Genomic DNA, 14,537 nt, shown 5'->3' on the forward strand with positions numbered 1-14,537 from the left:
AAAGGTCTGAAGGTAGTAAGTCACCTGGACCAGATGGTGTACACACCTGGGTTCTGAAAGAGGTGGGAGAAGAGATTGTGGAGGCATTAGTAATGATCACACAGAAATCTCTTGATTCTTGAATGGTTTTGGAAGATTGGAAAATTACAAATGTCACTCCACTTTTCAAGAAGGGAGAGAGACAGAAGAAAGAAAATTATAAACGAGTTAGTTTGACCTCAGTGATTGGGAAGATGTTGGAGTCGATTATTAAGGATGTAGTTTTGGGGTAGTTGGAGGCACATGATACAATAGGCTGTAGTCAGCATGATTTCCTCAAGGGAAAATCTTGCCTGACAAATCTGTTGGAATTCTTTGAAGAAATAACAAGCAGGATACACAAAGGAGAATCGGTTGATGTTGTGTATTTGGATTTTCAGAAGACCTTTGACAAGGAGCCACGCATGAGGCTGCTTAACAAGCTATGAGCCCATGGTATACAGGGAAGATTCTAGCATGGTTAAAGCAGTGGATGACTGATAGGAGACGAAGAGTGGGAATTAAGGTAGCCTTTTCTGGTTGGCTGCCAGTGACAAGTGGCATTCCATAGAGCCCTGTGTTGGTTTGATTCTTTTATGTTATATGTTATTGATTTGGATGATGGAATTGATGACTTTGTTGCAGTTTGCAGACAATATACAGATAGGTGGAGGGACAGGTAATTCTGAGAAAATAGAGAGGCTACAGAAGGTCTTTGACAGATTAGGAGAATGGTCAAAGAAGTAGCAGATGGGATACAGTGTCAGGATGCATAAGGTCATGCACATTGGTAAAAGTAATGAAATGGTTGACTATTTTCTGAATGGAGAGGAAATACAAAAAAACTGAGGTGCAAAGGGATCTGGATTCCCTAAAGATTAATTTGTAATAATTCCCTTTAATTGGAATAATTCTCTTTACTCCATCGTAATACTGATATATCTGACTTCAGCTACTCCTTCTCAAATTTCAAGATGTATTCAATTATATTATGATCACGCCCCCTAAGTGTTCTTTTACCTTGAGCTCTCTAATCACATCTGGCTCATCGCTCACACCTAGTCCAGAACAGACTCAGATTCCAGAATGGGCTCAACCACAAGCTGGTCTAAAAAGCCATCTCATTGGCATTCTAGAAATCCACCCACCTGAATCTAGCACCATTCCCAGTCTGCCGACATATTGAAATCCCCCGTACCATTGCCCTTTTGCCATAAGTTTTCTCTCTCCCATTGTAACGTAGACCACATCGTTACAACTTTTTGGAGGTCTATATACAACTCCCACCAGGGTTTTTTATCCTTCAGTTCCTTAGCTCTACCCTCAATGATTCAACCACTTCTGACCCTATTTCACCTCTTTCTAATAATTTAATCTCATTTTTTACCAACAAAGCAACACGACACCCTCTGCATTCCTGCCTGTCCTTTTGATACAATGTGTATCCTTGGACATTAATTTCACAGTTTTAATCTTCTTTCAGCCATGATTCAGTGATGCCCACAACATCATACATGCCAATCTGTGACTGCATCACAAGTTCATCTACCTTATTCCATATACTGTGCACATTCAAAGAAAACACCAACAGTAATGTATTCACTATTTTCAATTTTCTCTGCCTGTTACATTGCAACTCATTCTGTTGACAACAGTTTTGCCCAGTCAACAGCCTCTCCTCACTACACATTGTCTCTGTTTGTAAACCAGCTTCCTCATCTTCAGCACTATCATCCACCTTTCCTACAATAATTCTTGCTTTGAACTATACACCATTCAGGACATTAGTCACACCATGCCCAGCCTTTCGATTCCTAACTTTGCCTGAGATCTTACCAAAATCTGCCCCCACATCCTCTCCACTAACTGTCCATTCAATCTAGTTTCCATCCCCCTGCCACTTTAGTTTAAACCCCACCGTGCAGAATTAATGAACCTTCCTGCTATGGCATTACTCCCTCTCCAGTTCAGATGCAAGCTGTTCCTTCCAGTTATGTTCCATCTTTTCTGGAAGAGAGCCATATGATCAAAAAAATCTTAGATCCTCCCTCTTACACCAACTCCTTAACCACATATTAAACTGCATTATCTTCCTATTTCTGGCCTCACTAGCTCATGGCATGGGTAGCAATCCTGAGATCACAACCCTAGAGTCCTACCCTTAAACTCGTCACCTAACTCCCTGAACTCCCTTTGCTGAATCTCTTCAATTGTCCTACTCATGTCACTGGTACCTACTTGGATCATCACTTCAAGTGCTCACTGTCCCACTTAAGAATGCTGAGCACTCAATCCAAGATATCCCAGACCCTGACACCCGGGAGGCAACACACCATCCAGGACTCTTGTTCTCACCCACAGAAACTCCGGTCTACTACCCTAACTAATGAATCCCCTGTCACCATCATATGCCTCTTCCCCCTCCTTCCCTTCTGAGTCACAGAGCCAGACTCAGTGCTAAAGACCCGACCACTGTGACTCTCGACTGTTAGGCAACCCCACCTCCACAACAGTATCCAAAGTGATATTGAGGGGGATGGCCATAGGGGTACTGAGCACTGGCCTTAGCCCCTTTCCCCTTCCTGACTATCTCTTAGTTTTCTGCATCCTGTACTTAATGTGTAACTACCTCTCTATACTGGATGATATACTACCACCCCCTCAGCCTCCCGAATGATCCAGTGTTCATCCAGTTCCAGCTCCAACTCCTTAATGCAGACTGTTGGAAACTGCAGCTGGATGCACTTCTTACAGTTGTAATAGTCAGGGACATCAGAGGTCTCTCTGACTTCCCACATCCCCCAAGAGGAGCATCCCGCTATCCTGCCTGGCAGCTCCACTGAAATTGCTGAGGAGATATAAAGAAGGGAAAAAAACTTAACTTTAAGCTTTTCTTTCCATTTCTTTGCTTTCTCTGACTGACGTCTCTCTTCGTTGAAGCCTCTAAGAACTAAAGCCTCAAGATCACCACTCTGACTCTGTCCACTTAACGACGGCCACTGCATTGGCCCCTGCCTTCTTTTAATTTACTCTTGCTAATCAATCCCAAACACCAATTAGTCATAGGTCAAAATTGTCTTTCGCTGTTGCGACCCACGGCTGGCTTTTCGATTTGGGCAGTGGACCTGAGTGAAATCCCCTCCTCTCGAAACTTCCAGTGGCCAGGTTGGATGCTGGCCAGAGCTCTGTTGTGGTTTAGCAACCCACTGCTGGCTTTTCTACATGCGCAGTGGATCTGAGTGAAATCCTCTCCTCTCGAAACTTCCAATGTCTGTGCTTTGTCAAAGGCACTCACATGGCCCATGGCCATGTCCGCCTTTTTGTCAGAGATGTGGAAAAGTCCATGTTCTAAATCCATATTTGTTACACATACAATGCGCTGGAGGAGCTCAGCAGGTGTAGACTAATGAAGGATCTCAGCTCGAAACATTATTTATTCCTCTCCATAGATGCTGCTTGACCTGCTGAGCTCCTCCAGCACATTGTGTCTATTGCTTTAGATTTCCAGCATCTACAGTACCTCTTGTGTCCACATTTGTAATGCTCCCCAACTCCTTCCCTGCTACATTCACAACTACATTGGTGCTGCTTTCTGCACCTATACTGAGCTCATCAATTTCATCAAATTTAACTCCAACTCTCACCCTGCCCTCAAATTTACTTTGTCCATATCTGACTCCTCTTTCCCATTTGTGCATCTCAATGTCTCCATCTCTGGAGATAGATTATCTATGAACATCTTTTACAAACTGGCCTATGGATTCTCACATTTGTTTGACTACACTTTTCCATAGCCTATCACTTATAAGAATGCTATTCCTTTCTCTCAGTTCCTCTGCCTCCACTGCATTTGTTCTTAGGATGAGGGTTTCCATACCAGGACATCTGAGATGTCCTTTTTTCAGAAAACAAGTTTTTCCCTTCCATCACAATCAATGTATCTTTTCCATTTCTCATTCACCTTATCAGCCTCCACTCACTAATATAACAGGTATAGGGTTCCCCTTGTCTTCACCTACCACCCTATGAGCCTCTGCATCCATCATTCTCTGCAAACCCCGCCATCACCAATGGGATCCCACCACCAAGCACAGCATCCCCCCTTCCCCTCTCAGCTTTCCACCGGCATCGCTTTCTCTGTGACTCCTTTGTCCACTCTCCCTCCCCACTGATCACATTTCAGCACTTGCGAGGCCACATCCACAGAAAAGCCACCAATCTGTCATGACTATACAACCTCAACCTCAGATGAATACAGAAAAGATCCGGCAAATATCCGGCAGAATTGATAGATTGATGTGATTTATTCTATTTCAAATCAAACATAAGATGAACAAGAAATAGAGAGTAAACTGAACTAGTTCTGGTAAAATGGATGTTTGAGCACATCCATTGACCTTGTGCCAAGTTCCTAAAGGGAGATCATTGTCCTCAAATCAAACAGCGGTGTCAATCCAAATTTTCTAACTTGAAACCTAGGAGTGAAATCAGGGTTGAATTTATATGCTTCCCTCCATAATTCCAAGTGTAATCAAAATAAGACGCAAATCACAAAAGTACAGGGTGTAAATAAATCTTCTGGAATTTGCATACATGTAAAAAGCTTTAGTGTATTCTATAAATATTAAAGGCTTTTTCCCCCTCACACACTTTCAGATATAATTTTTTCACTAGGCTGGTCACAGAGATTTGCTTTTCATTCTCAAGGCAAAACTTATCACAGGTGATCTTGGATTCAAAATATTTTGCCAGAGACTAAGGCAAAATGACCTGCCATCCCAATAGAACTTCACAATTAATTAATCAACCATTGGAATAAATATGTGTGCAACTATGAAAAAGAACCATGAAGAATACAACTAGCATTTGGTAGAACTGATGTGGCAATTTTTAAAATATGTACAGTATACTTGGGTGGCAGGGTGACAATATTTCTTTAACAGAGGAAGTGTGAGGTATTCTTTCCCTCTGTTAGCCTACAGTCACCCTTGGGCAAAGTGTAGCACCTGCTTTGCACCCCTCCACCCCCGATTGGGGTCACATGAAGCATGGGAGCAGATACTGGATGGTCTTAAGAGCAGCTGGTGCATATCACAATCCCTGGTTACGTGACCACTGATGCCAGGCAATCTCTGAAGAACATTGATAATGGCAGTGTTCTAAAGACACTGCCCACAAGAAGGCAATGGCAAACCACTTCTGTAGGAAAAATTGCCAAGAAAATTCATCTTCATGGTTTCCTTAAGGGAAAATCTTGCCTGACAAACCTGGTGGAATTCTTTAAGGAGTTTAAAAATAGGATAGATAAAGAGGATGCAGTGGATGTTGTATATTTAGATTTTCAGAAGGCCTTTGACAAGGTGCCACACATGAGGCTGCTTAGGAAGTTAAGAGCACATGGTACTACAGGAAATTAACTAGCATGGTTAGAATATAGATTGATAGGAGGCAGCATTTGGGAATAAAAAGATCCTTGTCTGGTTGGCTGCCAGTGGCTAGTAGTGTACTGCAGGGGTTGGTGTTCGGACCACTTCTTTTATGCTGTATATCAATAATTTTTTTGTGATGGAATAGATAGTTCTGTTGCCAAGTTTGCAGATGATACAAATATGGTGGAGGGGCAGATAATGTTGTGAAAACAGGGAGGCTGCAGAAGGACATAGACAGATTAGGAGAATGGGCAAGAAAGTGGCAAATGAAATGCAATGTTGGAAAATGCATGGTAATACACTTTGGTAGAAGAAATAAAGGTGTGGACTATTTTCTAAACAGAAAGAAAATCTAAAAATCTGAGATGCAGAGGGACTTGGGAGTTCTTGTGCAAAACACACTAAAGATTAACTTGCAGGTTGGATCAATGGTGACGAAGGCAAATGCAATGTTAACATTTATTTCAAGAGGTCTAGAATACAAGAGTAAGGATGTGATGCTGAGGCTTTATATTGTTTTATATTGTTTTGTGAACAATTTTGAGCTTATTATCTAAGAAAAGATGTGATGGCATTGGAGAGGGTTCAGAAGAGACTCACAAGAATGATTCTGGGAATAAAAGAGTTAACATATGAGACACATTTGATTGCTCTGGGATTGTAATTGCTGGAATTTAGAAGGATGAGGGGGGATTTCACTGAAACCTTTCGAATGTTGAAAGGCCTAGACAGGGTCGATGTGGAAAGGATGCTTCCTATGGTGGGGAGTCTAGGACAAGAGACCACAGCCTCAGGATAGAGGGGCATCCATTTAAAACAGAGATGTGGAGAAATCTCTTTAGCCAGAGGGTGATGAATTTGTTGAATTTGTTACCATAGGTAGCTGTAGAGGTCAAGTGGCTGTGTGTATTTACAGTGGAGATTGATGAGTTCTTGTTTGGCCACAGTTTCAATGGTTAATGGGGAGAAGGACGGGGAGTGAGGCTGAGACGGGGAGAAAGGGATCAGTTATGATTGAATGGCAGAGCAGTCTTGATGAACCAAATGTCCTAATTTTGCTCCTATGTCTTATGGTCTTATGGAAAGACCATGATCGCCTACATCAAACGACACAGCATATAGTTAATGAACTAACAGTACATAATATTTCAAATAGAATTGTATTAGAAATCTACAAAGAGGAAACTGACAATAAGCAAAATATGATATGGGGATTTGCCTGGCATTTAAGAAAAAAGTATTGTCAACTACAGCAGATTTATATTATTGCTGGTATTTCAACAACAGCAATGAATCTAAAATGCAATTTAATATTAATTTTTCAAAAATGACTGTCTCAGTAGTATAGATACAAATTGATTTATCAACTGTAGTATCAAATTTCTGTTTCTGACATTTGACCTTATACATCTAACACATCAATACTAGTTAGTTAATTTAAAAAACTAGTATAGAAATGTCTAAATCCACTGATGTGTAAACAGCTAAAATATCTGTTAATTAAGTATTTCACAATTCATTAAACCTGTTTTAGAAACTTTACATATATAACACACATATAACAATAAGATTTAAATACTAAATATAGAGAAAAATAGATTCTGACCACTTTGTCTTCCTAGAATCCCAGAAAGCAAGATAATGGAGATTGGCAGCAGGAAACAAAAAGGAAAGAAAAAAAAATTATTCGAGCTTGGTAGTTTAGAATAAAACATTCAAGTAACAACATTCACAGAATATAAAATACTCAAGATTCAAAGTACATTTATTATCAAAGTATGTATGCAGTATACAACCCTGAGATTAGCCTTCCCACAGACAGTCACGTAACATTGAAAACCATGAACTATTCAAAGAAAAGCATCAAACCCCCATCCCTACACAAAAAAAATCATAGAATCAGTAAAAAAGGGCGAAAGCACAGAATATAAAACACAAAATGAAAGAGTCCAGGCATATTCAGTTCAGCTAGGTTCCGTTCAACCTTGTGCTGTGTCTACACTAAGATGTAAATGATGATATACTCTAAAAGGAATATTTATAGTGGAAACTTTAGACGCTTAATGAACATGGGTATAACAGCCAAATACAATAAAACTTAGAATAAACCTCTTCCAAGCAAAGGTGGACACTTGTACATGATTTGTTTCATAATTCAGTATTGTGAAAACAGAAAACCACAGAAATTAGCAATTTTCCATTAATTTAGTTTTACAGAATTCAATGATGTACAGCATCAATGTTGGACTGAAATAAAACTGAAAAAAATCACTGATGTTAGAACTCTACAACAAAAACAGAAAATGCTGCAAACTCTCAGCAAGTCAAGGAGTGTACGTAGGAAGAGAAACAAAGTTAATGATTCAGGAAACTTTTTTGACTTTGTTTCTGCCCGACTTGGTACCTAACATAAACAAGAGAAAATCTGCAGATGCTGGAAATCCAAGCAACACACACACAATGCTGGAGGAACTCAGCAGGCCAGGCAGCATCTATGGAAAAGAGTACAGTTGGCGTTCAGGTGTCCTGCTGAAGGGTTTCAGCTTGAAACATTGACTGTACTTTTTTCCATAGATCCTACCTGGCCTGCTGAGTTCCTCCAGCATTTTATGTGTTTTGCTGTGCACCTAACATTTTCTATTTCTTTTTTTTTGCAACGTTATTGAATTCCAAAATAAGCATTTTTGTTCCTCTGTTCAAAATCATAAATATGCTCAACAAGCAATATAGTTATAATGACTTGGTGCATTAAAAGCTATTCTGTCTTATTCTTAGAACACAGCAGGCTAATTTGGACCTTCAGAGGATCCCAGTAGCCTGCTGTGTTCTACCAGCATTTTGTGTGTATTGTTGTTTGAATTTCCAGCATCTGCAGATTTCCTCATGTTTGCTCCGTTTTATTTTTAACAGGTTAATAAGTTGTTAATTAACCAGGATACTCCAGCAGCAAAACTTTAGTGTTACACTATGAATTATGGGGGCAATATCAATGGGATATTTATGTGTTGCAGTTTATGGTAGGTAAAATATTATTTTATGTATTTAGGCACAATACCTGAAAATGCATTGAAATCCATAGTAGACTTTTGTTAAAGCTACAAATTCAGATAAATTGGGAATTAATAGTCCTTGTTCCCCTTCTTGACATACTCAAAGGAACATCTCAGAATTTTTCCAAAACTTCAGGTCACTCTGGCCTCGAAATGTCCATGTTCTAAGCAATTCCAAGACCTAACTAATATGATTGGGACTCAATAAAGTAACAGACTTTTAGAAATGACATTCTGTGAAAATAACTCAAAGCAATTTATTTTTTATCCTTAAATAAAAGGGGACAATGATTTTTCATGCAGCAAGTCAGGCAGCTTGTATGGAAAGAGAAAGAGTTAACAATTCAAGTTTAAGATTGCCAGTCACATATTTCATTTTTTTAATATGTTGAACTTAAACTCATTAAATAAGGATGAATTGCTAGATTTTACCCAGTGTAAGAAATACTCAAAAAGGGTAAAAAGCCCATGAGATCGAAAGGAGAATGGTAAATTAAATTCGAAACTGGCTTAATAGTAAAGCCTAAAGATGGAAGGTAATTTTCTGACTGGAAGACTGTTACCATCGATGCTCTACTGGACTGAAAACTCAGTACTTTGATTTGAACTTAAGTAACACAATAAAGACATTTGTGAATGATTCAAAAGATGGACACGTGGTTGTTAATGAAGACAAAAACTTTAGAAGACAGGATCCATTGAGTGGAAAGGGGGCAAATGATATTTAATCTAGGGAAATGCAAGGTAATCCATATGGGGAGGGACAACAAGGCAAGGCAATATATAATATAGAGGATATTAAATGCTGTAAAGGAAAAGGATGTTGAGCAGTATGACAGATTTAAAAGGCAGTAAAACAAAATAATAAAATGCCTAATACGGGAGTTATCCTTTATTTGCCATTGCATGAGATATAAGAACCAGGAGATTAGGCTAAAACATTTTATAATTCTTGTTAAAACACTGTGTATAGTTGAGGTTTAAAAGATAGATCTGACTGCAATGGAAAGGGTCTAGAGGAGGGTTATAAGGGTGCGACCAGATAGGATCTATGTCGAACTATAAATTTCAGGTGATTGGAAGTAAAATTAGAGAGGAGAAGAAGAAAAAATATATTAATGTAGACGGGAATATGGATCTGGAATTCACTCTCTGAAAGGGTGGAAGAGGCAGAAACTACAATCACATTCACATAGTACACTAGTATGTACTTAAAGAGCCATGATCTGTACTAGAAGATAAGATTGGGTTACCACAAATATGATGGGATGAATCACCTCCTTCTGTGTCAGAAGTACCCTGGTTATTTAATATACTTTGTAGATGCAATTATAGTTTGTGCATAATCCAAATTCTATATCATATTCAAAGGGACTAAGAGCAGAACCATGTTATTATGTTGTTAATGAGATGCTAGCCTCACTGGTAAGACCAGCATTTATTGCGCATCCTTAATAATGAGTGGTTTGTTAAGCCATTTCAGAGGGCAAGTACAGGTCAGTGGGTTTGGAGTTACAAATGAGTCAGACCAAGAAAGGAAGTTGATTTCCTTCTGTAAACATTCTCATAAACAAGTTGGTTTATTATTATTGTTCGTCTATTTCGTGGCTAACAAAACTGAATTTGATTCTAAATTTACTTGACTAACTGAATTTAAATTCTCCTGCTGCTACTCTGAGCTTTTTACTCTCATCACCAATCTAGTACAGTTAATGCAATAACATGAGAAACTTGCTGCCATGAGATTACCATTACTGGAGTTATACTGACTGGATAGATGTGTGTCCATTGGGTTAGTGTGTAAAGTATCCAATCTTCAAAGTTCGAAGTAAATTTATTATCAAAGTACTTGTATGTCATCATATATAACTCTGAGATTCATTTCCTTGCAGGCATACTCAGTATATCCAGTAATAAAAGACCACACCCAACATGGTGAATAACCTTAGTGCGAATTCAACAAACTGTGTAAATACAAAAGAAATAAAAGAAGAGATCATAATAAATAAATAAACAATAAATATTGAGAACATGAGATGAAGATTCCTTGAAAGTGAGTCCATAGTTGTGGGAACAGTTCAGTGATGGGGCAAGTGAGATGAGTGAAGTTATCCTCTCTGGTTCAAGAGCCTGATGGTTGAGGGGTAATTACTGTTCCTGAACCTGGTGGTGTGAGCTCTGAGGCTCTCAAACATTTTTCCTGATAGCGGCAGCAAGAAGAGAGAACAACCTGGGTGGTGGGGTCCCTGATGATGGATGCTGCTTTCCTGCAACAATGCTCTGAGTAAATGTGCTCAGTGGTGGAGTACCCATGATGGAATGGTCCATATCCACTACTTTTATAGGACTTTTCATTCAAGGGCATTGGTGTTTCCATACCAAGTCAATAAGCTCTCCACCAGAAGTCTATAGAAATCTTTCTAAGTTTCAGATGTTATGCTGAATCTTTGTAAACTCTAAAGAGGCACTGCTGTGCATTCTTCAGAATTACTCTTACGTGCAGGGCACAAGACAGATCCTCTGAAATGGTAACACTGGGGAATTTAAAGTTGCTGATCCTCTCCACCTCTGATCCCCCAATGAGGACTGGCTCATGAACCTCTGATTTCTTCCTCCTGAAGTCAACAATCAGCTCCTTGGTCTTGCTGACATTGACTGTTGTTGTGCAAGTACATTGATTGTTGATGTGGCACCACTCAGCTAGATTTTCAATCTCCCTCCTAAATGCTGATTCATCACTATCTTTGATTTAGCCAACGGCAATGGTGTCATCAGCAAACTTAAAAATGGCATTGCAGCTGGGCTTAGTTACGCAGTCATAAGTTTAAAGTGAATGGAGCAGGCTAAGCACACAGACTTGTGATGCAGCTGTGCTGATGGAGATTCTGGAGGAGATTTTGTTGCCAATTCAAACTGACTGGAGTCTGTAAGTGAGTAAACCCAGGATCCAATTGCACAAGGAGGAACTGAGGCCTTATCGATCAGTTTTGAGGAAATGATCACGTTGAATGCCAAGCTGTGGTTTATAAAGTGAGAGGTTAAAGATCTCAGTGAACACGGCAGCCAGTCAATCAGCACAGGTCTTTAGTACTCTGCCAGGTAACCCACATGGGCTGGATGCTTTCCATGGATTCACCCTCCTGAAGGATCCTCTCACGCAGGCCTCGGAGACTGAAATCATAGGGTCATCAGGATCTATGGGAGTTTGTGATGGTTCCTCCATGTTTTGACGATCAAAGTGAGCATGGAAGTCATTGAGCTCACCTGGAGACGAAGCCCTGTATGTCACTTGATTTCACTTGGTGATAGGTGATAGCATTGAAACCTGTTGAGCTTCCTTCATCGATTCAAGTTTAGTCCAGAACTGCCATGTCACCCATCAGCTGGCTTTCTAGAGATTGTACCTGGATCTCTTGTAACTTTGACCAAGAAATATTTGATTGCCTCTGGTCTGGCCCTCAGCAGATTGCAGATCTCATGGTTCATCCATGGCTGCTGGTTGGGCAAGACTGAATGATTTTGTGTGGACACACTCAGCTGTAACTATTTTTATAAAGTTCATGGCAATTCCTTCATGTCCAGAGACGTGTCCTTGACCACAGCCCAGTGTGCTGTCTCGAAACAATCCCATTTACCACTCCTCTGCCTCCCGCAACCACTTCTCTGTTGTTCTGATCTCTGGAGCCTTGCAGTCTAGACACTGCCAGTAGCAGGTAGGAGAGGACAGCCAGATAATCAGATTTGCTGAAATGAGGTCTGGGCATGAAATGGTAGGCATTCCTTATTTTGATATAACAGTGGTCTAGTCTGTTGAGACCTTTGATGCTACAGGTTATATGCTGAAGGTAACTGGGCAGGGATTTCTTCAAGCAAGCCTGATTTAAATCTTCGAGTATGATTTGAAATATGTTGGAATGGAGATGGCATCATGCAGCAGCTCAAACGCTCGATTATAGTGGGCCATTGGGGTTTGTAAACTGCGGTTCAGGTCACAGAAGAGAATCCTCTTGGTAAATAGAATGGTTGGCATTTGATCATGAGGTGGTCCAGGTCGGGAGACAAAAGTATGACAAAAGCATCACATCGGAGCACCACAAAGATTATCATGAAACACACCCCATTTTTTGGCTTTTCCAAATCTGCAGTTCAGTCCATCCTGTCTCTGTGTATTGAGAAGCCTTCGGGTCTGATTGCTCTATCTGGTGTACTCAGAGTAAGCTGCATCTTGATGCAACACAGGTCACAACAATTCCTCATTTCCCTATGATACCTGCCTTTAGGTCTTCAGTTTAGTTCTCCAGTTGCTATCAAGATGCCTAGTAGAGGTGGCTTCAGCCCTTTGCATTTCAACCTGGCTTGGAGTCCCCCCCTCCCCCCCAACCTCCTGCTTTGCTTCCAGCCATAGCGATGAATCTTCATCCGCTTAAAGTTGCTGAACCTGCTTGCTTGAGAGTTAAGTCCATAAAGAAGATCATAAAATCTATAGTTCGCTAAGTTGGTTCAAACGTTAATTGCTTAAAGGGAAATTTCATGCTAAAGATTGCAATGAGAGTAATTCAAAAAAGGTACAGCTAGAAATTTTGTATGTAGCCCGTAGAACGTTGCCATGTTTCACTGTCACCATCTTGGAATCAATTTTATGTGTAAAGCATCTGATAAAAAATTTCAGTCACTTCCTTTGCAGCTGACAAGGGCTAAACATATCAAAGTTTTTGTTAAATACTTTAGTCCTCAGTTGTACTTCTGAGTGAAAACAGTTCCAATATCGTGAACTCAGAATGGTAAGAATGTGATTCTTGGTGGTTGAGGTGAATGGTTCTGAAACATTTAAAGGAAAGGTTGGTAAGTGAATGATGGAGAAAGGAACCGGAGCACTTCTGATAGGATGTGATGCATTAATATAGGAAAAGGATGATAAGGAGCATAATTAACCCATTGAACCTGCTGGAGTGAACAGTCTGTATTTGTGCTGTAAAATGTGACATACTTCTGTGTACAGGGAGAACAACCAATGCAGTAACTACGAAGGGTGTTCATCCCTTTCCAAAGCTGGCAATGTTCCAAATCAGATTGCTCTTGCTCATCTGTCCATGAATACAATATATTGCCAAGCCAAGGAACAATAAATAAGATTGTTATTGTTTGTCAACATCCAACGTACTGGGACAAAATCATTACCCACTTGTCACTTGCTGTTTTAACCTAAGGTTCTGGAAATTTCTGAGGAGATGTGGTTGTCTGAGGTGGCCCTGGCTGCTTTTGAAACAGCTCTAAGATGTGAGTAAGATGGCACTGGGACAGACCTTTGTCCGATCAATTTTAAGTTATGTGAATCTCTGTACCCTTCTCTGTTCTCACTCCAGGCATTGGATGCTTCAACAAAGGAGCTTTATTTGGGAGTTTGAAAATAAATCTGGGCAATGGGGAAATTACTAAATCCCTCCAGACTGAATGATGACTAATGTCTTGAAAGGAAGAAGGTGCTTAACGCACTACTAATTATTTCATTCCTTCAAGGTATTTCTCATGTAAGCAAATGACATAACAAAAATAATACCTTTATATTTAATTCCATCTTAAATACTTCCAGCTAGAGACACTTCTGAAGTAATTTCAAGCTGACAGTCGATAACAGTCCACAACACCAATGGTGATGCCATCAGAGGAGCAATATTTCAGTGACATGCTTGCCCTCTCTACTTTAAACAACGGAAGAATTTTGCCTGGTATTCTGGCAATCCTTTTCTTTACCAAAAATCAGGTTCATTATCACTGATATGTCACAAAATTAATTGTTTATTGGCAGCAGTACAGTGCAATATGTAAATAAATTACTGAGAATTACATTAAGAAATATAAAAGTAAGAGGTGTTCATATAAAGTGTTCATCTGTGTTAGCATTGGACAGGGTATAGAGGAGGTTCATAAGAATCATCCTGGAAATGAAATGCATGGGGAGCGTTAGATGGCTTTAGGCCTATACTCACTCGAGTTTAGAAGAATGATGGGGGATTTCATTGAAACCTATTGAAAGGCTTAG

General features: G+C 39.9%; 1 protein-coding gene across 13 annotated transcripts in view; it reads right to left on the reverse strand.

The window, feature by feature from the left end:
• Positions 1–14,537, reverse strand: part of rims2a (regulating synaptic membrane exocytosis 2a) — a 1,025,605-nt gene that overhangs the window by 693,692 nt on the left and 317,376 nt on the right. For 5 of the 13 annotated variants that reach the window (XM_059971230.1, XM_059971253.1, XM_059971274.1 and 2 more), the window contains one exon: positions 7,054–7,065. The exons of the other annotated variants lie outside the window; for them this stretch is intronic. In XM_059971230.1, the coding sequence (XP_059827213.1) occupies positions 7,054–7,065 (12 nt within the window). The remainder of the gene's footprint in view (positions 1–7,053; positions 7,066–14,537) is intronic. 13 annotated transcript variants of the gene reach the window in all.

Source organism: Hypanus sabinus, chromosome 1 (genome assembly GCF_030144855.1).
Source record: "Hypanus sabinus isolate sHypSab1 chromosome 1, sHypSab1.hap1, whole genome shotgun sequence".
NCBI lineage: Eukaryota > Metazoa > Chordata > Chondrichthyes > Myliobatiformes > Dasyatidae > Hypanus > Hypanus sabinus.